The 26,730-nt window shown below is 43.2% G+C and overlaps 1 protein-coding gene across 1 annotated transcript in view; it reads left to right on the top strand.

Annotated features, from left to right (window-relative positions):
• The window catches only part of LOC134934587 (integumentary mucin B.1-like), a 60,883-nt gene extending 35,099 nt beyond the window's left edge, over nucleotides 1-25,784 (top strand). Inside the window, exons 4-7 of the mRNA XM_063929993.1 lie at nucleotides 15,509-15,619; nucleotides 17,636-17,675; nucleotides 23,886-24,024; nucleotides 25,509-25,784. Coding sequence (XP_063786063.1) covers nucleotides 15,509-15,619; nucleotides 17,636-17,675; nucleotides 23,886-24,024; nucleotides 25,509-25,665 — 447 coding nt within the window. The 3' untranslated portion in view covers nucleotides 25,666-25,784. The remainder of the gene's footprint in view (nucleotides 1-15,508; nucleotides 15,620-17,635; nucleotides 17,676-23,885; nucleotides 24,025-25,508) is intronic.
• The last annotated feature ends 946 nt before the right edge of the window (nucleotides 25,785-26,730 follow it).

The raw sequence follows: 26,730 nt of genomic DNA, 5'->3' as shown, positions 1-26,730 counted from the left end.
GAACTACCGCACTGTACACTGGTTGATAAAGAGATAGTAGTATACTCGTAACAATTAGGATGACACTATGACGGTATAAAGAATGAAAAAAAAACCACGGTTAGGTGGTAGGTATATAATAATAAATAATACAATTCTGGTCGGACGGACTGCCTGCCGTGTGCCGACACAGAGGTAGCCACAGCCGTGAACTACCGCACTGTACACTGGTTGATAAAGAGATAGTAGTATACTCGTAACAATTAGGATGACACTATGACGGTATAAAGAATGAAAAAAAAACCACGGTTAGGTGGTAGGTATATAATAATAAATAATACAATTCTGGTCGGACGGACTGCCTGCCGTGTGCCGACACAGAGGTAGCCACAGCCGTGAACTACCGCACTGTACTGTGTCTGCTGCTAATATAGACTGGTTGATATTTAAAGAGATATTAGTAGTATACAACAATACTATACTGGTGGTCAGGCACTGGTCACCACTCCTGCAGCAAAAGTGTGCACTGTTAATTAATATAATTGTACTCCTGGCTCCTGCTAACAACCTGCAGTGCTCCCCAGTCTCCCCCACAATTAATTATAAGCTTTTAATTTATACATTGATGACTGTGCAGCACACTGGGCTGAGCTGAGTGCACACAGACTGAGTCACACTGTGTGACTGACTGTGCTGTGTATCGTTTTTTTTTTCAGGCAGAGAACGGATATAGCAGAGAGAAGTGAACGGATATATTATATTAAATAAAAGTTAACTAGCAACTGCACTGGTCACTGACTGTGGTAAACTAACTCTGTCTGCGACTCTGCACAATCTCTCTCTCTCTATCTAATCTATCTCTATTCTAATGGAGAGGACGCCAGACACGTCCTCTCCCTATCAATCTCAATGCACGAGTGAAAATGGCGGCGACGCGCGGCTCCTTATATAGAATCCGAGTCTCGCGATAGAATCCGAGCCTCGCGAGAATCCGACAGCGTCATGATGACGTTCGGGCGCGCTCGGGTTAACCGAGCAAGGCGGGAAGATCCGAGTCGCTCGGACCCGTGAAAAAAAACATGAAGTTCGGGCGGGTTCGGATTCCGAGGAACCGAACCCGCTCATCTCTAGAGTCAACCTACAGTACCTCATATTACCTCCTGTTTCAGTAATTTAGACTTTATGGACTTTCATTGACTTTGTGGAAACAGTCTCCTTTGGACTTCAAACTTCACAGAGGATACTCCCTACCCTGTGCACTGCGGGACACAGATAATGCTGTGAATCACATTTCCATTTGAAGGGCAAAGTCAATATAATGCCTCTTCAACGATCTGTGATTCACAGCATAATGCTGTGAGGTGGAAGGCTCTAATGACTAAAGTGCCCAAACACACCCCATTAGAGATCAGCGGCATCTCCTCTCTGGGCACGATACCACAGGGGAGAAAATAAAAGTAGGCAAGTATGTTCACTCTACATCTGGTTTGTAATGCTGTATAATTGGTCAGACAATGATTTAAACATTAGTGATTTAAACTGACACTAGGTAGTTCAATCTCAGTAAGTCACCCATATGTTTTATTATTATGCAAACTAGAACCAATAACCTAGAAATAATGACACGTACAACTGTATAGATTGGAAAAATTGGAGGTCACAGCCAAATTTATTAAATTGGAATTAGAATTGTTAATCACCGGTGGCGAAAAAAGCAGTGGCAACTCGGCCATGGCTTAAAACTTTATAATCTTTAAATAAATGGGGCGGAGTTTCCGCCCCTTGCGCAGTCCGTCCTGGGTAGAACCATCTCCCCTTAATTAGCACAGTGCTGGTCCCTCCTTAAGATGGTGACCTGGTCCTCCCCTGAGGTAGTGACCGACTCGCCTTTCTCAAAGGGGAAATGCTAGCCAAGCTCTGCTGCGCTAAAATTGAGCCGCCGAATAGCACTGCTTTCCGCCCGCTGCGCCTCTCACTTGCTGGAATAATTATAGCTTATTATTCCAACGATAAAAAACTTTCAAATTACATTGACAGAAAAACACAATTCACGAATTTTAATTGCTGGGTGGGTGGGTGGGATCACAAAATGGCAAGAGGAATATGAATCCTCTGCCAGCACTTATATAAACTAATCTACCCCGCCTACCTGACTACTCCCCATTGGATAATGCTTGATTGACATCTATTAATAACCTATTATAAAATATCAACACCAAACCAGATCTAACCAGCTTATCTACACAAACAGCCAGGGAACCCGCCTACTTAACTACTCCCTATTGGACAATGTTTAATTGACATACATCAGCACCTATTAAAAATTATCAACACAAAAACCAGCTCTAACTAGCTTAGCTACATAACAAACAGGGTGCTTATATTCACTCTATCCTATACAGTCTCTCGTTCTTTTTAAGTCACCCATATGTTTTATTATTATGCAAACTAGAACCAATAACCTAGAAATAATGACACGTACAACTGTATAGATTGGAAAAATTGGAGGTCACAGCCAAATTTATTAAATTGGAATTAGAATTGTTAATCACCGGTGGCGAAAAAAGCAGTGGCAACTCGGCCATGGCTTAAAACTTTATAATCTTTAAATAAATGGGGCGGAGTTTCCGCCCCTTGCGCAGTCCGTCCTGGGTAGAACCATCTCCCCTTAATTAGCACAGTGCTGGTCCCTCCTTAAGATGGTGACCTGGTCCTCCCCTGAGGTAGTGACCGACTCGCCTTTCTCAAAGGGGAAATGCTAGCCAAGCTCTGCTGCGCTAAAATTGAGCCGCCGAATAGCACTGCTTTCCGCCACATTCGAAGACTCCAGACTTCGAAACCGCCACCAAACAAACCTCCCTTCACAATTCGCTTAAACCTTTCAACAATGCTGTGACAAACAACTCCAAACCCTCTTCGGATAAATGCACTCCATCTAATCTATACAATTCTACCTTCTCGTAGCGTAATTCAGGATGTTTAACCACTTTCCCTTTTAAACTAATAACAAATCTGGAGGTTGCGGCATTGAGCTTCCTTCTTACTTTATCCAACGCCACTCCCCCTTGGGTGCCCCTCCAAAATCTACGCGGTACCACTTCTGACCATACCACCTTAACCGCCGGCCAATATTCAGCAATTATTTGAAAATCTTTCTTTATGTTGTTAATTAACTCTATACCCTTACAAGTACCTAAATCATTGCCCCCTAAGTGTATCAACAAACAATCAGGGGCACCCCACTTCTTTTCGCCATCCCAAAGCACACTCAATAAATTGCTCCATCTCATTCCCCTTATACCTATCCACCTCACTTTAAAAGGGAACGACTTAGATGCCTTGTGCCTACTGGCCCAATAGACATATGAATGCCCCACAATCCACACCCGGCTTGACAATGTCAAAAAACCTGCAGAAAAGACAGCAAAACAAATAATACTTTATTTAACTTATGATTCAACAAACCTTTAACAAAAACAGGGAGGGATAAAACTTAGCTATTTTGGCGACCCAGATGGAGGTGAACGACACCAAACCTCAAAAATTCTTGTGAGGGAAAAGGTGAAAAGAACTCCAATCCCCCTTTAACGGCGGGTAGCTTATGGCCCTGGGTTTCCGAAATAACAAACTCGCAGGATGCCTCTACTAATGCAACTTATCACATCTAACATAACCCTTGTAAGCATCTGACTTCCACCGTCCCAACCTCTTAATCTCTTCCTTGGAAGAGCCTGACACTGCTGCGCAAGTCGCTGCTCCTATCCTGAAAGAATGTGTCCCATAATGTTCTAATGAAAGGCCCAATGCGATTAAACATTTGTTAAAAATACTTGTGAATTGAAATTTAGTTAAAGGACTCCGATCCCTATGCACCAACCACTGATCCCCCCTTTCCGGACGAATTCGCCCGAAAGCTTCAGCTAATCTTACTGGGCAGATGCTCGGCTCCAATTGCGCAGGCACAGAAATCCATTTACCCCTTCCTAACTGATCCGTTTTGGACCTGTGTATCTTAATAAGCAGCTTATCACTCCTAACTACTACATTGCTCAACAATATACCCGTATCAACTGAACCCTTGTTTTTTGCAACTAGTTCACCTACTCTTAATGCACCAAAAAAGGCCACTGCAAACGCCAAACTAAAAAGGTTAACCTCGAACTCTCCTATCGCAACACCCGAAACGGCCCTAATTAGATCTCTCAAAAGCTCGATGTCAATTGGCCTACGCTCATCCCCTATATTTGCCTGCTCTTTAGACCACCCCTTCATTGCCTTTGATAACATAAAATTTTTTGTTGGGTCGATCAACCCTTCTAAACGTGAAAAATACGAGATTCCTGCTAAAACACCCGACATAGCCGCTCTAGAACGACCCTTTTCATGCCCTAACCATACAAAAGCTAACATAACATCCTGTACACTCTTACCACCACCTTCCGAGTTCATGTACGCCTGCCATTCATTCCATGCTGCAGAATACGATCTCAACGTCCCAGGTGCCAATGCCTTCAATGCTAACGCTTTCATACCGGATTGATGATCTGCCATACAAATTCAGGACATGACAAACTCTCTAATCTAGCCGCTGGAGCTAATGCTCTAAATCTATCCCATTGAAAACGAGACAAAGCATCCGCTATCTCGTTCCTCACCCCAGGCACATGCCTAGCACTTAACTCTATATTCTTCTGCATACATCTAAGAGTTAAATGCCTTAACAACTTCAACGCATGATAGCATGAAGACTTTTGGTTGTTTATCGCTTGAACTACCCCTAAATTGTCGCACCAAAACAAAACCCTCTGATTACCTAGCTTATAGCCCCAGATCTCCACCGCGACAATGATTGGAAAAAACTCAAGTAGAAGCATGCTATTAGTAAGCCCTTTCCTACGCCATTCCTCAGGCCAAGCTTCTGCACACCATTCACCTTCAAAATATGCACCGAAGCCTAGCGACCCTGATGCATCCGTGAAAAATTGCAAATCTCTGTTACTTACTTCTTCCTGCAGCCAAATACAAACTCCATTAAAATCTCTTAAAAATTCTAACCAAACCTTACAATCTTCCTTCAATTCCGATGAAATGCGTATAAAATGGTGTGACTTCTTAACCCCTGCAGTGGCTCTTTCTAGCCTACGACTAAAAATCCTTCCCATCGGAATGACCCTACACGAAAAATTTAACAACCCCAGAAGTGATTGTACCTGTTTCAGAGTCATCTTTTTTGCAGAAATAAAATTCTCCAATAAACTCCTTAAACCATTCACTTTTTCTGCTGGCAACCTACAAAAGCCTGCTTCAGTATCAATCTCTATACCTAAATAAGACAAACAGGTCACAGGCCCCTCTGTTTTTTCTTTAGCTACCGGTACACCCATAACTGAAAAAAGAGCTTGAACCGAAAACAGCAATTCATTACAAGCCGAGGTACTCGCAGGGCCTGCCAACAAAAAATCATCCAAATAATGAGTGATTCCTGTCTGACCTGTGCCGGCCTTCACACACCACTGTAAGAACGAACTAAAACATTCAAAATAAGAACACGAAATTGAACAGCCCATTGGCAAACACCTGTCCACATAAAATTGTCCCTCAAGCTTAAAACCCATATATTTAAATGAATCAGGATGCCACGGCAACAATCTAAAAGCCGATTCTATATCCACCTTTGCTAACATAGCTCCTAATCCAAAACCTTGAACCATATCAACGGCTTCTTCAAAAGACTGATACTTAACGCTACACAAAGAAGGGTCCAGAGCCTCGTTTATTGAGCCACCCTCCGGATAGGAAAGGTGCTGAATTATCCGGAATTTACCCGGCTCCTTCTTTGGAACTACCCCCAATGGTGAAACACAAAATTCCGCTAAAGGCGGACTTTTAAAAGGTCCACACATACGGCCCAACCTAACTTCCGCAGCAATTTTGGCTCTTACTATTTCTGGATAATCTCTAGCTGATTTAAGATTTCTCCTGGCTAAAACCGACACTGGCCTAACTATTGGCAATTTAAAACCGAACTTAAAACCTTGCAACAAAAATGCCGCCTCCTCCCTGAGAGGATAGCGGTCCAACCAACTCTCTAAAACTACCACATCTACCGGGGACTCCGCTTTACCTATTAGCGGCCCTCTGCTCCCCTCTCCCCCCTGATTGAGTTGCGGACCTGCTGCAATCCTTTGCTGCGTGACCTCCGCCACACAGCATGCAGATATGTCTATATCTACATGCTGTTCCCCTACTGCATTGCGCGTTATTGAACGCGTAACATTTTCCCCTTCCTCCTGTGTTAAAGCCCGGTCTAAACTGAAAGGGCTGTTTACGACCCATCGACTCCGTAAAAGACCTATTACTATGAGTTACCTCCAACCAAACCTCTACATCTTTGAAACCTAAACTTAGCAATTTCTGCCCGTCTTGCTTCTTCCTAAATAACTCGTCGTACTGACGCCAAACGTTATGCCTAGCCGTCAAAAACATATTGTGAATAAGATGCAGATATTTAATCACGTTAAGAAACTCCGATGGACGAGATTCTATATAACAAGCCGCAAAAATGTACATCCCCGTAAGCCAATTGGGATAACTCCTCCTTGCCTCTTCCGCCACCGGCCCCCCGGCTTTTGCTGTATCTAGAGCCTTTTTAGCCTCATGTGTAATCGCGAACATATCTACAAAGCGCCCTTTCTTTATACGCTCCCTCACCTTAGACCTTACTCCCCTCAATATTGCTGTATTTGCACAATGCACACTATCTCCTGAAGCATCTGGAGCCGAACTGCCCGCTAAACTGCGCCCTCCCTTCGAAACCTTACGCTTTCCCCTAAGATGCTGCACGAATGTCCGCATAAATTTACGCGGATTCTCCAGCGAACTAGACGTATCCGATGATTCGTCCGAATGTGAAGATTTTGCGCTAAGCTGAATTTCTGTAATTATCTTACCAGCTCCTGATGTAGAAGGACCTTCGCCTGGGTCTCCTGCGGTCTCCTGTCCCACGTTGTGCGATGCACCTGCCGCAACTTGACTTGATGATTGTTGATCCTGCGAAATCCCAACGCCTGCCGATGAATCTAACGAAGCTGCGTGAGACGCTAACACCTGCGGACTCAATAAAACATCGTTACTTCCTGCCTGACCCGCCCCGTCTGACCCATCGGCTGCTACCGACGATGCGCGTGCTTGTGAGTGCACGTTCGCTTGACTCTCTGACCGCCCTGGTGATGGGGGTCTAGCTGGAGGAGGAACTTGTGGCAGAGGCGGCATCCCTATCTGAGGAACCCCCATGAATTGATTAGGCGCAGGCTGCAACCAATGCCCATATTGAGGGCCCGCCTGCGTGGGGCTCGTCATATGCATAAACTGCGGAAATGCAAACGGTTGATATGAATTACCTAACTGCTGGGTATATTGAGGGTTAAAGAAATGCTGCTGTCTTGTTAAAGGCAGCTGCGCAACATTTTCTTGTGCCCCTTGACTAAAATACGGGGACCATGACCCTTGCTGGGGTTGAAAATTCCCCCTTGTCTGTACATTAAATTGATGGAAAAAAGAGGGAGGGGGGGGGATTGCAAACAATCCCGTTGCCGCACCTAAACCTGCAACTGCAGGCCCTGGGGAACTCCTCATATACCCTGCTGACCCCACTATATTTAGATTACTGTTATTATCACCCACAATGGGAGAGGCTAATATATTGCCTCTCCCTTGGGCTACTGGTGGCTGCACTCCTGTCCCTGCAACCGCGCTCCCCTCCCCAGCTCCTAAAGCCGTGAGAGAGGGGCTAACGGCCGCCGGGACTGTCGTCATGGTAACGGGGGCGGGGCTTGGAGCAGCGGGTGCCGATGCACCGGACCCGCTGCTTACTGCTGGGGATGGCCGGCGGGGAGTGCTCGCAGGGCTGGCTGTCGCTCCCGACAGCCAGGCCCGCAGCACTGAGGGAGACGCTGGGGGAGGCGAGTGACTCGTCACTGCTGCCTGTGACGGAGCCGCGCGAGCGCTGGGAGCCGCGTGACCGGCTCCTCTCACAGTGAAACGCCTCGCTCCCCTCACCGCCGAAGAGGCAGCGGCGGCTGAGAGAGGCTTGGACGCCTCAACCAGGCGGCGGGGAGGGGGTGCACTTCGGCGGGGACGAGGCATTATAGCCACCAGAAGAATTAAAATAGCAGCAGCACACTGATAATTTTAGCTCCCGCAATTTACCTCACAAAAAACTTTTTTAAATTAATGCAACAAAACCAGTAAATATAATTAAACTAATTGATAATAATATGAAAATTTAAACCTAAGAATTCAATTTAATGACTAATGAAACACCTGCAGTGTGATACCACAAATACTTTACCAGTCCAGTGGATCACAAAATGGCAAGAGGAATATGAATCCTCTGCCAGCACTTATATAAACTAATCTACCCCGCCTACCTGACTACTCCCCATTGGATAATGCTTGATTGACATCTATTAATAACCTATTATAAAATATCAACACCAAACCAGATCTAACCAGCTTATCTACACAAACAGCCAGGGAACCCGCCTACTTAACTACTCCCTATTGGACAATGTTTAATTGACATACATCAGCACCTATTAAAAATTATCAACACAAAAACCAGCTCTAACTAGCTTAGCTACATAACAAACAGGGTGCTTATATTCACTCTATCCTATACAGTCTCTCGTTCTTTTTTATGCTGGATTTGTCATGTGCTATCAATCAGATAGGAATTAATTATTATATAATGTAATATAATTTATAACAATGTTTGCACTCATATTGTATAATCATTATTTTTTCAAAGATAGCTGGTTTATTATAAAGAAAAAACATATGTTGTGACAAATGATAGGTAAAATACACTTATGGGATAAGGCAGAAAGTTGTGAGGAGCATAACAATGTGGTGAACTAATTAACTAAATTTCTAATTCTCTTGCTGCAAATGTCTAAATGATTGTTTCACCCTTGTTAGCAGATATAATAATGAATATTTTGTCATTGTGACTTTTTTGTGTGTCTTATTTATGATCACTTGTGGAAAAGATCAGAAATGATGTCATTTTGGTTGCCATTTCCCATGCAGCAGAATGATATTCACACACCTGGGAACAGTACAATTATAATATGGATATCGATACAAAGGAATCCATATAATTTTAAAAACATACTAGCCTACTTTTCATACATGCCCTCCAAGATACTCCGAGAAAGGAAATGAAAATAAGAGATTGGTGCACCCTGATGAAACAAGACCTGGAGTACAATGATTTCTGCAAGTAAGAGCACTTGCAGAAATACTACTGGTTTTTGCAATAGTTCTGAAGTTCTGCCCTAAGTTGAAAGTATCCTATACAATCCTGGAAAACTATGCAGCTATATATAAATAGAGATATGTGGGCTTAGTTTTCAGAAAATGAGCCCATCCAAATTTCTGGTTTCAGAATAAATCCAAACCCTGGGCTTGGGTTTAACTGACAGGCTCTGGATCCAAAACAAAGCAAAATGTAATCTTCCCGGCATTGGATCTCGCATGTTTTGGATTTTATATAAATCCCTCCCGCTCTAATTCTGGTGACATTTAACACAGGATCAACTGTGGGCTGTGTGCTTATGACTGCTGAACTGACCTCTGACCTATGTGACAGTCAACTCCTAAGGCTCTTAGTGTAAATATTGGCCACCCTAGCATCCCAGAGCTCCTAATATAGGGCAGCATTAACCCTTGGTGCACACTGGTATTTTTTTGACACTGCCCAGTATCTGGATTGCAGCCCACAGATCCTAATACTGGGCAGCATTAACCCCTTTATTGGTTACAGTTCACACTGGTGCCCACAAAAGTGTTTGGTGATGTCATTTGTGAAAAAAAACAGAAAAAAGCTGTTTTATATTTTTTTGTTTTCTACAACTTGTGTGTTCAATAAAGCTGAGTAGATGCTGTACCACTGCATTAATAAATATAAGCACTGTGAGTCAGCAATGTGATGTCATTTCTGACACAACTGGAAAAAAGCTGTTTAGATTTTAGACCAAAACTAGTGCTGCTGCAGCTGCTGCCGCCAGTCATGATGACACTAGTCCTTTAATGGCATCTACTAAAGCCGATAATCAAGGGTATAGAGCGTTTATGTCAGGGAATCTGATATTAAAACAATATTTTACATTGCTAAAGAAAAATCACCTATAATAAAGGGAACATTTACGGCAGAAAAACATTAAATTGTCAACATGCCATACATGTAGTATGCAATGGCAAGGAAAAGTTCAGGCCTTGTCCTTTACTTTTGAGTGGTGAACTGTCAGCCAGGCATCTTCTTCTGCCTAACATGATAATGCAAGACTTTTTTTTTTACTCAGAGTCTAGAAGAGTTATCACAAAAATAAAAATCATAAAATCAGTGCTGAAAAATAAACACTAAGGCAGTAGAGCAAATTGTGTGATCAGAAACATCATAAACCCCTGAGGAGAGTCTAAATGTGTACACCAGTGCTACGTGTGTGCATGACCTTTCTGATACTCATAGAGAAGCTTCCTTCCAGCATTTCTGCACCCTCTGCAAATGTGGGGATGAGCAGCACAAGCCAACATGCTGACTTAGAAACTGAACAAACTACTTTGGAAGTGCAACCGGATGAGGAGGATATTTGTGTAGCTGACATTGGTGCTAATGAAGATGTTGATGATGAGGATGCTGGTTGTGTGGGATGGGCACCAGTAGAAGCAGTTCTTGCCCATGTAAATGTGACACGCTGAAAGATACCCCTGTGGTATGGGGGTTTATATATATATATATATATATATATATATGTTCTAAACACATTTATTAAAAAATAACATGTGACACTGAAGTTCATAGCTATACACAGGTATCCCTCACAGAGGGGAGATTGAGGGGGTGGAGTGATTCAGAGCAGTTAATGTGTGTGATCTGTCTCTTTGGAGAGGGGTGAAGTGATTCAGCCAGAGAGTGATTCGTCTTGTCAGGAGAATGTCTGTGGTAGCCGTTGTGAGGAGAGTCTCCTGAGGTAACAGAGCAGTGAGAAGTGAGTGCCATGCCCTGTGTAAACTTACCTCAGGTGGTTGGCACAGTTACTGGCCATAGTCAAGGCTGAGAGTGACAGCAGCAAGCAAAGCAGCCCTTACATCCCTGGCAGTGGTTACTGAGGTGGGGTGGGAGGCGGACCTATGACCTCTAAATAAGGCAAAAGGCAGGACAGCTGCTGACAGCCTGGAATCCATACCGACTCAACAGGAGAGGTATAAACCAAACCCCTTACAGTGGCAAGACTATATATATATATGGATGGAGACTGACCCTAGAAAGTGTTACAAGTAATAAACCTACTCCGGATTAGTGTCCTTTCCTAAGTAGCCATGAACTGTACATATTGACTGCAGTATATGGGATTAATGCAGCAGCTCAGGCTGATGTCATCAGTGCAGAGCTACCATTTAAAGTTAGACTACATAAAAGGAATCATTTAAAGTTAAAAGCCTGCAGCATCTTGTAAAAAACACTTAATCTGCCTCATCACAGCCTCTAAAGTGCTACATTAACCCCTTGTCTGCTACTTATGCAAAGGATAGTCAGTGACCAGGAAAGTATAAAGTTAAAGCATTCATTTAAGTAAGCAAAAAAACAAGGACTTTAAGCAGGAAATATTCCCCATTTTATTGAGAGGTTATTGTCAGCTTTTCCACCAGAGCAACTGGAGTTTGAACACTCTTAACTCTTGCTCAGATTCTGAGGAGCCATACAGAGTGAGAGATAAACTGAGATGGTCCAGTCAAACCTAATTAAATCTTTAGTCATTTTAACCAGACTCTCATTCTAAAAGCGAACACAGATTCAAGTAATTCTGACATAGAAAGCGCTTGTTTTTATTACCTGGAACACTTTAAATGTGCACTAACGTGAGAGAGTACTCAGATAGACTGTGATATATGAGTAAATATGGACGCATACTGTGAATTTAATGATTTATTGCTTTGCCAGTTAAGTCAATATTGATTGCTAGATTGGCCAGAGGGAGTATTGCATGTTACTCTTAGTTGTGGATAGGATATGGTATTGACTTAAATTTTACACTAACCATTTATGCCTAGGATATTCTAGCATAACCAGGTTAAAGAAGACATGGTGATGGTGTGTTCCTGTACAATAAAACTATTTTATTGTTTTGGATGTGCAAATTATACTGCATTGTTAGTAACATAACTCTGCTAAATGATACATTGCTGTTGTGAATCTGTTATGTTATTGAGTCCATTATAAAAGGATGTTGGTTAATAACTACATTGTACAACAAAACTTTTAAATAAGTTCTGATTATGGGATTCTGCAATGCCTCTCTGCGAAGATTGAAGTTCTAGGAGATCCGGTAAAAGAGAAAGAGACAAGGTACTACTACAGAACTAAATACTTACCTTCGAACAGCTTCATGTAATACTTACTTGGGTGTTACATTAAGAAGAAGACATTGTCATGCCTGGGCATAAGACAAAAAAATCCATTATGTGTGAAATTATTTTTACCAAAATCCTGAAAACAGTTGTCAAGCCATCTGTAGTGTTTGCAAAGCCACATAAAGTAGATGTGGTGATGTTAAGCATTCAGGAACCTCCTTCCTGTTACATTTGCAACGAGTTCATTAAGTTTGTGTCAAATCAGAAACATCTGCTAAAAAATAACAACAAGCAGTCCAGCATCACCTAGTTCCCTTCTCTAGGCTTGATCCCAGCACCTACAATCTCCACCACCAACACCTTCAATATCCTCACTAATGATTAGAGTTAGTCCTGCATCCAATTTGATAAGGCTATCTGATTCATCCTTATCCAGGATTCCTCAGAAGTATCCTTCAGCACCAGGCCTGCTGTTGCAGCTACTGGGGGTGGATTTTCATACCAGAAGGGGACCAAGACTACAAATAGTATTTTAAAAAAAACATAAAAAAATTGACTGTTAAACAATCATTTGCAAGAGGAAGCAAGTATGATAGCTATTACCCAGTTGCACAGAGGATCACTGATGCTATGACAGCTATGCTAGTATTACATCTACATCCAATATCTGCCATTAATGCAGCAGGTTTTAGACAATTACATTTGGTACTGTGTCCCCACTACCAAATTCCATCTCAATTCCATTTTACTAGAAAAGCATTTTTTCACCTGTACGAGGACATAAAGTATATTTATTATTGGCATACAAAATGTCATTGTACCCACTGTCCACTTATCCACAGATATGTAGGCAAGTGGAACCGGACAAACTAAAGATTACATGACTGTGACAAGATGTAGTTACGTGACAATACTGGTGCTGGGATCCTGCCCCCTCACATTCCTGACAGTCTGCATGTTGTGAGTGTCCACAACACCCATATTGTGGGAATAGAACCTGTGGTGAGCGCAGCTCACCACCAAGCTTGCAAAGTGGTGAGCACAGAGAGCCTGGAAGGGGCTTCGTTGCACTTGTCCCCACCGCTGGCCATCTATAAGCTGGGATCCCAGCATCGGTATGGTGACCGGTCATGTGAACCCAACCCACTATGAAAGCCCAGCAGCATCTTACAAACAATTGCAGCTCACTCAGAGACAACCTACTCTCTGTATCACCAGCTTCACCAAGAGGTATACTGCTGACAACCTTTTAGAAAAATGATGGCATTCCACAGCAAAAAATCTTACCCCAATTAGGGGGTGTATTCAATAAGAGTCGGAAGCTGCCATCTTGTCAGAAAGACAGCAGCTTCCGACTGACTTAAGTCGGAAAGTGTTTTCCGACCTATTCAATAGGGGCTGTTCTTTTCTGACAACTCGGGAATTCCCGACTTGTCGGAAAACATGTGGATCGTCAGAATAGCCACGGATCCACGTGCTTTTGTTGGAAATGTGGCCAAATCTGCAGGTTTTGGCCCCGTTTCTGACAATCTCAATCTGACTTGAAAAAAAGTCGGATTGAGAAGATGAGTTGGGGAAACGGGGCGAGGGAGGGAGAGAGAGAGTGCTTACCGGTGGGCAGGTACCTATGACTGGCATCCCCCTGGCTAGGCTCCTCCAACTGGCAGTGGGCTACATGTCTCCCTCCAGCGGCTTCTGCTACGGCTTCCTCCAGCAGCTCCATGAGTCAAGTGATTCCCATAATTAGATTTTTGAAAAACAGGTCAAGAAACTGAAAGATTAGATGAAATGAGGTGATTCCTTTTAATATGTTGGGCTTATAGATCAAGTCCTTTATTCACTTTGCCAAGATCCAAGGATTGCCAAAATCTTGAAATTGGATCACTACATTTTGGTAACAGTGCTTGTTTCTAGGTTTAAGTCATATGTAATTTCTTTCTTTCCAACTGTCCCAGATTTTAAGAGATACAGTACAAAGAACTCCTGGTGAGCTAGTTGGCAGCTCAAGTGCTCTCCTCCTTCAGTTTCTCTAGCAACTGCTGCTACCAGGAAAAAACTGAGCTTTCCTAAGAGAGACCCACTGATGATGCAGATGAGTCAACACAACATTTTGATATTTAGTCTGGTCTAAAAGAATTGCTCAAAATTAGTGACACCTCTACTGTAACTGCATCTGAAATGGTCACCATAAAAAAAATGGTGGAAAATTATTTTAATAACCAAATACAAATAGACTTCCAGTAGTCACAGATTCCCTTTGACTACTGGAAGGAAAAAAGGCAATCTGGAAGCCCTTGCTTTTCTTTACTTAAGCTGCCCACTCTCCAGGGTATACTTAGAAAAAGTTTTCAGCACAGCCAGGAACTTTGTCAGTGATCGGCATAGGAGGCTACTTCAAAATATGGAAAAGGATGTTGTTTAAAATGAATTACAAATTCCACAAGGAAGACCGTTACCAGAAATTGTGTCAAAGTATAGAGACTTCTGTATTTGGGGATACCAGCAGAGATGAATTAAAATTTTGTGAAGATGATGTATTCACTAATGAGGATGAAGATGATAATGATGATGACATCTTGCCACTGTAGAGATTATTGACAGCACTGTTAGCTTACTGTAGCTGCCTTAAACGCATTGGTATCTTGTTTTGTTAGCTTTTATTTTCTGCCACTGCTGTGTTGCAATGTTTCATAGATGTGATATAAACTGAATTACGTTTGTGGCACTGCTCTGTCACTTAGTAACCATCCAGCTCGCTGCAGCCTTTGGCCAATATTAAAAAAATAATAATATATATTATGAGTTGTGAGGTGATCCAAATTGACTAGCAATGAGTGAACAAGTTTAATAATACTGTTGGATCAAAAAAAGGCTCAAATTATGTGATTTTAGCTGTTTTTATACATTTTTGAAAATAATACAAATCCAAAACTAAAACACAATGATGAATTAGAACCAAAACCAAACACGGGGGTCAGCACACATCCCTATATATGTAAAATTAGTTTGTATACCCAACCCAGAAAATAAATTTTTCAGTTGAATATTAATGAAATATGATTCTGTGATATGATTTCATGTTGCCTTAGTAAATCCTGTTCTTCTAATGTTCTAGATGAATGACTCCTTCAGGGATCCAGAGAATCCATGTGTAGTTTACACATGTAATGCGACTGGTTTGACAGCATGGGTTGACACATGTCCAAAACAGAAGTACTGCACAAAGGTAACATGCGGAACAATGTTGTCTCCTATAAATCACATTGATATTATATATTTAAATCCATCCAATAGATGTAGGAATAACAGCATTAAAATCATACAATAATATTCACAAACTCGAGGTTGGTATGATAAATGTAATACTGTATGTACTATACTAACATCATTGAAAATGTATAATGTTTGATTAATAATTTAGCAACACTTAAAATCAATAAAATCCATATTTACATGGGAGGTAATTCAGGAAAAGCACATGCAAAATGACTCTAATCTCCTCCACCACTTCTGCTTTCTGATCTCACTCCTTGACCCATGTGGTGTTAGAAAAATCTCTAAAGACGGATTCTCCTTTAGTCTTTTAATATTACCTTCCCTGCCTAGACCTAACTCTAGTAACTTCTTCCAACACTCAGTTTTTCTTAATCAACTGTACATTGTCTCTGTCTCTCTCTGGAGCAAGGACTAGCTGGTAACTTTCAGTCTGGAGGGTGCACACACAAGCAAGTGGCCCCGCTCTGTCTACCAGCACATGCAATGTAAAAATGGGCATCACAATGTTGGAGGCGTGGTTTGCCTGCAGATATGTATGCCACACTTACACATGTATTGTTTCACAGACACACACACACACACACAACCCACATACAGACGCACTTCATTCGCACACTCAAATGTATGCCACACTGACACTTTTTTACACACAACCTTTGTGCTCCACAGACCCCAAGGCATATTTGTAAACACACACACACATTTAATAAAGAACAAAACAATAACCCTCCCACGCCACACACAGTTGTATGCCACACCTACATATGTATATTGCCATATACACACACTCACCTACAGACAGGTGACAGTAGAGAGTCTGGCTGGGCCCAGGTACTTTTCAGGGGGTGTGGACTAATCACAGAAGGCGTGGTCATGCATCCTTAGGAAAAAAATAGTGAAAAAATTGTATTTTAAGCGCCTCCCTGGCCTCACTGCTGCCCATCACACTGCAGTGGCCCCCACTGGGTAACCCAATCAGACCTTGGCCCAGGTAATTAGTACCCCTCCCCTCGGAACCACAGCATAGACACACTTAGTGTGTGTGTACACACACACACACACAAATGTATGCCATACTTTTTCTTAATTTTTTTTACAAATTATTTAGCCCCCAACACCTCCAAGCATTTTTTTACCTGGTGGGTGGAGAAGGAAGTGAGTAGAATGATGATGACCGTGGTGGGAGAAGTGAATCAGGAGGGAAGAGATTGGGAGACAGGAGAGGAGGGGCCAGCCAGTATAGAAGCTCAGCTCATTGATGGTTGGTCCTAGGGGATGGGCCCCAATAATCTCAGACTGCAGCTGTATAGGTAAGGCTGGCTGTGCTGTGACCCTGACCCGACTGCTCCAGCCCTAAAACTCTGCATTTGAGGACACACTGAGCGGCTATCAGAGATAAGAGCGGCCAGGAGCACACACTGCAATGCCTTAATATGGTAAGAAATGCAGTTATGAAGCTATGATTATGTGAATTTCCAGCTGTTTGCATAGCGTATTGTGTGTGTTTTTGCACTGTGTACGCTCATTAATCAAGCGTACACATAGTCGTGCCCACTTCAGTTGGATCTGCATATGTTAATGAAGGGGTGTAATAATATTCACATATGCAATATTCAGTGAGTGTGTGTTTGAAATAATTGTGAGCTATGCAGAGTTGGCCAGAATCATAAATGCACAGTTTTCAGACAATTCTTTTGCACCAATTATAGGACTAATACAAGAGCACACCAATGATGATGCTAGAAAAAAAACCTAAACATACTGATAGGGTTGATCTACTCAAAGATGCATGCAAAAATGCTCACTGGTGAATATACTCATTTAGTTCCATGCACACAATAGTAAAGCAATTATGACTGACTTGCATTCAATTCTATATTAGCCCCTAAATGTATATTTAAAATAAAATAAATTCTTATTCAGTTGCACTTACTACTGTACTTTCTGCTTATATTTGTATTTTTAGGATAGAAGAGAGTATGATGAACATAATTGCTGCTATACATGTAAGTGAAACTATGCATTGAAACTGTATGTACAGTATAAATGAGATTTATAGTAAGAACTTACCATTGTTAAATCTCTTTCTGCGAGGTACACTGGGCTCCGCAGGGAATGACATTGGGGTGTAGTGTAGGATCTTGATCCGAGGCACCAGCAAGCTAAAATCTTTGACTGTTCCCAGAATGCATAGCGCCGCCTCCTCTATAACCCCGCCTCCGTGCACAGTAGTTCAGTTTTTGCTAACCAGTCCAATGCAGTAGCAGGCAGTTAGTAGCCACATACACCACATTCTCACGACAGGAGAAGGTGTCAGCGGCTAATGCCTTACCAACCCAAAGAAGCCAAGTGCGTTAGGGTGGGCGTCCTGTGGAGCACAGTGTACCTTGCAGAAAAAGATTTAACAACGGTAAGTTCTTACCATAAATCTCGTTTTCTGCTGCGGGGTACACTAGGCTCCACAGGGAATGACATTGGGGATATCCTAAAGCAGTTCCTTATGGGAGGGGACACACTGTAGCTGGCACAAGAACCCAGCGTCCAAAGGAAGCATCCTGGGAGGTGGATGTATCGGAGGCATAAAACCTTATTAACGTGTTCACTGAGGACCACATAGCCGCCTTGCACAATTGTTCAAGGGTCGCACCACGGTGGGCCGCCCAAGATGGTCCAACAGACCGAGTAGAATGGGCCTTGATGGTAGCAGGAGCTGGAAGGCCAGCCTGTACATAAGCATGTGCATTCACCATTCTAATCCATCTGCTCAAGGTCTGCTTGTGAGCAGGCCAGCCACGTTTGTGAAAACCAAACAGTACAAAGAGGGAATCCAACTTCCAAATGGAAGCAGTTCTCTTCACATAGATACGGAGAGCACGTACCACATCCAAAGACCGCTCTTTGAAGAACAATTCAGGAAAGGCAAAGGCCGGAACCACAATCTCCTGATTAAGGTGGAAAGAAGACACCACCTTAGGTAAATACCCGGGACGCGTTCTAAGATACGCCCGATCATGATGAAAAATCAGATATGGTGACCTACAAGACAAGGCACCCAAATCTGACACCCGTCTAGCAGAGGCAATAGCCAGCAGAAACACTACCTTAAGAGAAAGCTACTTAAGGTCTGCAGAATAAAGAGGCTCAAACGGAGATCCCTGCAATGCCTCTAGAACCACCGACAAGTCCCAAGGAGCCACAGGCGGGACATAAGAAGGTTGAATCCACAACACACCCTGAGTGAACACATCAGGTAAGATCGCAATTTTCTCTGAAACCAAACCGACAAGGCAGAAATATGAACCTTGATGGAGGCCAGATGAAGGCCCAAGTCCAGGCCCTGTTGTAGAATGGCCAAAAATGTGGCCATACTAAACTTGTAAGCGTCATAATTGTTAGATGCGCACCAAGCAAAGTAAGAATTCCAGACCCTATGGTAAATCCAAGCTGAAGCCGGTTTCCGGGCCTTCAACATGGTTTGAATGACCGCCTCAGAAAATCCTTTGGCCCTCAAGACGGAAGCTTCAAGAGCCACGCCGTCAAAGCCAACCGGGTTGAATCCTGATATACACAAGGGCCCTGAACGAGGAGATTTGGGCACTGTGGAAGAAGAAGGGGATGCTCTATCGAGAGACCATGAAGGTCTGAGAACCAATGCCGTCTGGGCCACGCGGGCGCAATCAGAAGTAGGATTCCTCCGTCTTGGTTGAACTTCCTTATTACTCTGGGCAGTAGTGACACTGGAGGGAACACGTATGGCAGCTGAAAGTTCCATGGAATTGCCAGTGTGCATCCATGAACGCTGCTTGAGGATCCCTTGTCCTTGTTCCGAAAACCGGAACCTTGTGATTGTGTCGAGATGCCATCAGGTCCACATCTGGAAGGCCCCACCTGTCCACGAGGAGTTTGAAACACTTCTGGATGGAGGCTCCACTGTCCGTCGTGTACGTCCTGATGACTGAGAAAGTCCGCTTCCCAGTTTAGGACCCCCGGAATGAATACTGCCGATATGGCTGGCAGATGGCTTCCGCTCACTGAAGTATCCGTGATACTTCCCTCATTGTCATGCGGCTTCGAGTGCTGCCTTGATGATTGGTGTATGCCACCATGGTGGCGTTGTCCAACTGTACTTGAAAAGGTCTGTGTTGTATTAAATGCTGGGCCAAGTTCAATGAGTTGAACACTGCCCGCAACTCCAGAATGTTTATCGGGAGGAGAGACTCCTCCTTGGTCCACCGATTCTGAAGGGAGTGTTGCTCTAACACCATGCCCCAACCTCAGACTGGCATCCGTTGTCAGAAGGACCCAGTTGGAAATCCAGAGGGGATGACCCCTGCTTAATCATTGGTCCTGAAGCCACCAGCTCAGTGACAGATGGACCTCCGGAGACAAAGAGATCATTTGAGACCTGATCCGGGGAGGCAGGCCAACCCACTTGGTAAGAATCAGCTTCTGTAGAGGGCGGGAATGGAATTGAGCATACTCAACCATGTCGAAAGCCGACACCGTGAGACCTAGCACTTGCATCACCGAATGTATCGACACTTGTGGATGAGATAGGAAGCATCGAATCCTGACCTGAAGCTTCAGGACTTTCTCCTGAGACAAGAACAACCGCTGGTTGTGAGTGTCCAACAATGCCCCCAGGTGCACCATGCTCTGAGCAGGGACCAGGGAAGATTTCTTCCAGTTGATGAGCCACCCGTGGGCTTGCAGAAAATGGAGCGTCAGATCCAGATGGCGTAGGAGAATTTCTGGGGACTTCGCCAGGCTCAACAAGTCATCCAGATACAGCAGTATCCTGACCCCTTGACGGCGGAGCACAGCCATCATTACCACCATGACCTTGGTGAAGACTCGCGGAGCCGTGGTCAAACCAAAAGGTAACGCCCGAAACTGGTAATAGAGGTTGCCAACCGCAAACCTCAGGTACTTCTGATGTGACATTGCAATGGTAATATGCAGGTAAGCATCCTGTATGTCCAGGGAGACCATATAATCGCCAGGTTCCAAGGCCAGAACAATAGGATGAGGAGTTTCCATATGAAACTCGGAGACCCTCACAAATTTGTTCAAGGAATTGAGGTTGAGAATGGTCTGGGAAGACCCATTCGGTTTCGGGACTAGGAATCGCGGTGAATAGTACCCCTTGCCTCTCTGAGCCAGAGGCACCTGTACTACCACTCCTGTGTCCAGGAGGGACTGTACCACCGACTAAAGAGTTTTTGCCTTCACCTGATCCGAAGGTACATCTGTCAGGCAAAATCGATGAGTGGGACGATTTTTGAAGGATATGGCGTAACCTCAAGTGACGGCTTCCCATACCCAGGCATTGGACGTAATCTTTAATCATTCCTGGGTATACCCTAGAAGTCATCCCCCCACCCTGGGATCCCCCAGAGGGAGGCCCGCCCTGTCATGTGGCAGGCTTGTCAGTCTTGGAAGCAGGCTGACGGGCAGCCCAGGCCCGTTTGGGTTTGGGCATAGTAGGTTTGGAAGTGCGAGCCTGTTTCAGGTATGCCTGACCCTTTGCTTTCCCTGAAGGACAAAAGGAGCGAAAGGAAGTACTCTTAGCCTTCTGTACCGAAGGAGCAATATTAGGCAGACATGCTGATTTAGCAGAAGCTAAGTCAGCCACTATCTTGTTGAGGTCTTCTCCAAAAAGAATGTCTTAAAAGGGAGCACCTCCAGGGTTTTCTTAGAGTCCAGATCCACAGACCAGGACCGCAGCCAGAGATTCCGATGAGCCAGTATGGACGTAGTAGAAGTCTTTGCCGCCAGAATACCAGCATCAGAAGCCACCTCCTTAACGTAATGAGAAGCTGTGACAATATACGATAGACATTGTCTAGCATGATCAGAAGCGTTGGAAGACATCTCAGCTTCCAACTCCTGAGCCCACGCTTCAATAGCCTCTGCAGCCCAAGTCGCTGCAATGGTGGGCCGATGCACAGCACCCGTTAGAGTGTAAATCGCCTTTAAACAACCCTCCACATGCTTATCTGTCAGTTCTTTCAGAGACATGATGGTAGTTCCAGGCAGAGCAGAGGATACCACCAGCCACACCACCTGCGAATCCACTGGCGGGGGTGTCTCCCAATTTTTACTCAGTTCCGCCGCGAGGGGAAAGTGAACCAGAATCTTCCTGTGATGCGTGAATTTCTTTCCTGGATTTTCCCAGGATTCCAGATGTAAATCACCTAAATGGTCAGAATGAGGTAAAACTTGTTTAACCACTTTCTGATGTTTAAACATGTCCGGTTTCTTAGGGGCAGCATCCGGCTCTGGGTCATCAGTAATTTGAAGAATTTGCCTGATAGCCTCCAACAAGTCAGGAACATCCACCTGTGAAACAGATTCCCCATCAGAAGCATCAGGATCAGAATCTGTGGAGTCAGTATATACGCCATCCTCATCAGACGAGGTGTCTGGGATGTTGGTGGATTGTGAGGAAGTAATAGCCCGCTTAGAGGACCCCGTCATCTTAGGCGGGCGAGAGTTAGATTTCTGTTTAGTCAGAGATTGGTTCAATTGCTGTAACTGAGAGGACAGTTAATCTGCCCATGGCGGATTAACCACAGGGACCATAAGCGGTTGTACCAGCACAGAAGGTCCCATAGGGGGCACAAGTCTAGTTACTAGCGTACTCAATAATGTGGAAAAAGTACCCCCCAGAACCAGAACCCTCAGCTGCTATATTCTCCTCAAACAAGTCTGCAGCGTCACCACCATGCAATGTGGGATCAGCCCCAGCTCCGTCACCCCTTGTAGCTGACATATCTGAAAGCGCAATGCGAGGCAACCCAGTACAATAACAGCAGCACAATACCTGACAAGAACCCCCTGTGCAGTGTATGTGCACAAACAGAGAATTCCAGAGGTATATGGTGACTAAAATTCACAGAGAAAAATACACAATAAGTATATCTTGTGAAACACCTATATTAGATAATAACCCTGACGCACGTAGCCCCCTCAGGTTATAGAATATAGGAAAAGCAATCTGAGTGAGATACACAAAATGGAGGTCACACAGCAGCTATATGCACACACATAGAGTCACAATAAACAGTGCAGAAATTATGACATGCAATAAAACTGCACTGGACTAGCAATACAGAGTAATACTAAGTATGGCTATACAAACAATAGATATAACAATGCACAGTAAATACTGGATGTATATCACAGGATACTTGTACTAAATAACCCTGACTAAATGCACTCTTTCTTAACTAACACTGTCAACAGACATGTAGAATACTTAAGTGTCCTGTAAAATGCACAGCGCTAACATGCAGGTGGCTTTACAGAGGAGGATTTGTCCAAACAGTCCCAGGATCAGCTCAGCTTGTCCTAATGGCACCCAAATGCTGACAGGGAGTGAGGGAGAGATATGCAGCTCCAGGGTGGGAACATTTACTCTAAATGGCACCCTGGCGCTGGAGGAGGGGCTACAGGTCAGAGCTTTATCCCCTTGCTGGACTTCACCACAGGGTACTGTGGGCTGTATAATAAACGGTTTTTAATAAAACCGACCTGTGCCCTTGCCCTGGTAATCTAGTGGGGTCCCTGTACTGTCACAGTGTCCACACCAGCGAGCACGACCCGCCTCCCTCCGGCAGTGCCGGATCGCGATTTCCCACGGGTCCCGCCTGGAGGACCCTCTTACCTCCTCCCTGTGTGCAGCCACGTGATCCAGGAGGACAGTGGTGGTGTGTGTGACTGACAAAGAGGAACCGAAGCCTCCGCTGTAGATACCCGGCAACGAGGGCGCGGGAGTGTACAGTGCCGCTGGTGAAGGTGATGGAGCTGATCAGTTTGCTGCATATGCAGGGCTTTGTGGGTATCACAGATAGTAATCATAGCAAATCTTTTATTTGAGCTAGCACTGTAATCCAAAGTGATTCCAGCTTCTGACAAATGTTAGGTGAGGAAAGAGCCAATGCACGTGAGGTCTATGCAATAATACATTTTATGAGTGCTAGAATAATAGTAGAATATAGAATATTTTCCTTGGAGTCTACAGTAAACCTGCAAGCCATGTTCCTAGAATATATGCTGCAATCACATAAAACAAGTACAGATCAAGATCTCCTGTCTAGTTCTAAAGGGAAATGTTGCAGGGCTGCTACATGAAGCCAGCTGTTACAATGGGCTAAGTTGCAATTGATGTATTCCAGACTTTGACATACTGTATGTTTCCTTTTTTTATGTAGGTGACACATCATGTAAACCAGTATCAACATCAATGAATTTATCGGTTACATATGCAGATTCAAAAGATAAGGTCCTCCAAAAATGCTCAGCGTCTGTTCAAATGGCAAAATGCAATGGAGAGTGTAAAGATGTACTAAGGTACATTTTCACAGCTGTCAAATCTTTCTTAAAGCTTTAAACATGAAAAACAATGTCTCGTTTGTATTGCATTATTTTATGATGTGTGCCACCATATTCCATATTTTATAATAATTTCAAAGAAGTTTTATTTTGAAACTTGTATGATGAAAGGACGAAACTGCAGTACTTGCACCAAATACTTATTATAGATCACAATTGTACTTTATACCTTACAGTACTTCGTAGGTATATTGTGGTCTACATCTATTAAAAGGAGAAAGAGGATTTAATTGCTATACGCATGCTGATCATCTTTTAGTGCAGGTGGTGCAGACTAAAATTAGTCAGAGAGACATCAGTTCAGGCCCTCACCAGTAGACTCAATAAGGCAATTGTTGTCACGCCTTTCTAAAGCTTGGAGTATTCAGGATATATATACGTACACACACACACACACACACATATATATATATATATATATATATATATATATATTTCACGAGTGCCGGCACTCCATTGCAAAAAAAACATTACGTGCCCTGGTGCCCTCCCGGGTCTGCTGCACCCCAATCTATCCAATCACTGTAGGGTGGCACTCACGGGACTTGCTGTACGTGAATAAAGGACTGTCTGAGTCAGTTCAGTTCTTGAACTGAACTGACTCAGACAGTCCTTTATTCACGTACAGCAAGTCCCGTGAGTGCCACCCTACAGTGATTGTATATATATATATATATATATATATATATATATATATATATAATTATTATTTTTTAAACATTAATTAACTTTTTTTGGCCATCAAACATGATTTTTCTCCAGATACTTCTCAGCCCCCCTGAGGTATCTCTTATCTTAGCTGCTGACTTTCAACATAGTGGTCTGCATCAGGCACCAGAAAGGTGTGGAACACCTTTTTAATCTTGTGGGGAGTATACTGCATTCGCAGGCCAACTACTGTTAGCTTGTACTCACAAGAGCACATTTCTCTACCAATTGAACAGGAATTTGACAGTGATCTCCATGGTACAATTTGCAGCCATGCCATTTTGTTGATACTATATTGTGATTGGTTGACCACTGTGCTTTCAGTTTAGCGTTCCTCTAAAGCCTGATAACACCTGACGTTAGATGCAATATCTATCTCAACCAAGTGTAGGTTCATGTGTTAACCCCCCTGCCTGGGCATTCTTAACTTAAGTTATTAACTTATCGACTGATGCGGCTAACATAGCAATATTTCTAAATCCATACAGTAATTGAGAAGCATGAAAATCATTTTACTCTATTTTCCCTTTATCTGCTACATAGGAAGACAGGATGTAATGAGAACTGTTGACCAAAAGGGGGTAACCCCTTCAGCTCAAAGTTGGGTCATGCAAGAAAGAGTGTCCTATAACTTCACAGAAATATCCATCAATATAACCATGTGAATTAGTAACGAAATGGTCTGCCCTTTTTTATATCAGAAAGGCATCTCATTAATAACTTATATTTTTCAGATACGACTCCGATGTTCATATAGTGAAGAATGATTGCTTCTGCTGCAAACAACAATCTACGGAAGACAGGAACATTACACTGGCATGTAAAGACGGCAGCAATAGGACATATTTGTACAAGCACATAACCTCTTGCAAATGCATTGATTGTGCCTAATAAATAATAATTTAGAAATATTCAAACATTGATTAAATGAATGCACATTATTAAACAAAGACAAAATTATATTGAGACCTGCTAGTGCCAAGCTTTATAGGTATATTTGTAGTGAGCATTGGGGTAATAATACTGCATCATGTATTACACTGTTGCTTCAGTAATAAAACATTTATTCTCTATTTTTCTTGCATGGTTTATTTGATAATTACAGTAAAATGTATTGTCGTAGTCCACAAAATATTAAATAATCTGAAGAGATACATAATGATAGACTACATTACCGGACTTTAGCTTTTATTTCAATAATAAAAAACAAACAAACTGAAAGACCCAGGAGTGTAAAATAAACATCACCTCTGTGGGGGAAATTCAAGTGTGTTGCGCACCGGTGGCCACAAGGTGGTGCCTGACAGAGCAATTCAAGTGTTGTTCTGTTCTGGCATGCACAGCTGCCGACGCTGACATTACTGTTGTGTTGTTTCAGCATTTTTACGGGCTGATAACTAGTAAAATAATAAAGTCACAAACTTTAATAATAAACACTGTGAAGATGATTATAATGTACAAAGGTTTAGAGTACTCTCCAGTGACCATGAGATACCCTCCCCCTGTTATTAACCCCTTCACACACTCAAGAAGAGCAGCACATCAGGGGACTGATCTCTGCACTCAGTTTTGAAACACCCTCTTTTAATATGTCGATACCACTATATTTACCTACCCTATACACACTGATACACAAGTCACACTGACATTACACATCAGAAATATACTGATCACTATACACAGTTCAGACTGACAAAACACACTAAAGCTAAGTGCACACTATACAATTATTAGGCCAAGTTGCCAATAATTGGGACATCGGACTGATTTATCTTATAGTGTGTACGAACAATAGTTTCGCCGATAATTCTGTAAAATCTTGGCCACACACATGAGCAATCGATTTTAGACTCTTGTCCTAAACCAAAAATCTTGGCCACAATCTTCCAATATCTAGCAGTGTGTGTGCATTCTCAATAATCTGCCCATATTTCCTATGTTATTCTGTCACTATGT

This window comes from Pseudophryne corroboree, chromosome 6 (genome assembly GCF_028390025.1).
Source record: "Pseudophryne corroboree isolate aPseCor3 chromosome 6, aPseCor3.hap2, whole genome shotgun sequence".
NCBI classification, from domain to species: Eukaryota; Metazoa; Chordata; class Amphibia; order Anura; family Myobatrachidae; genus Pseudophryne; species Pseudophryne corroboree.
Note: the sequence above shows the minus strand (reverse complement) of the source record. Positions and strands in the feature narration are given on the sequence as shown.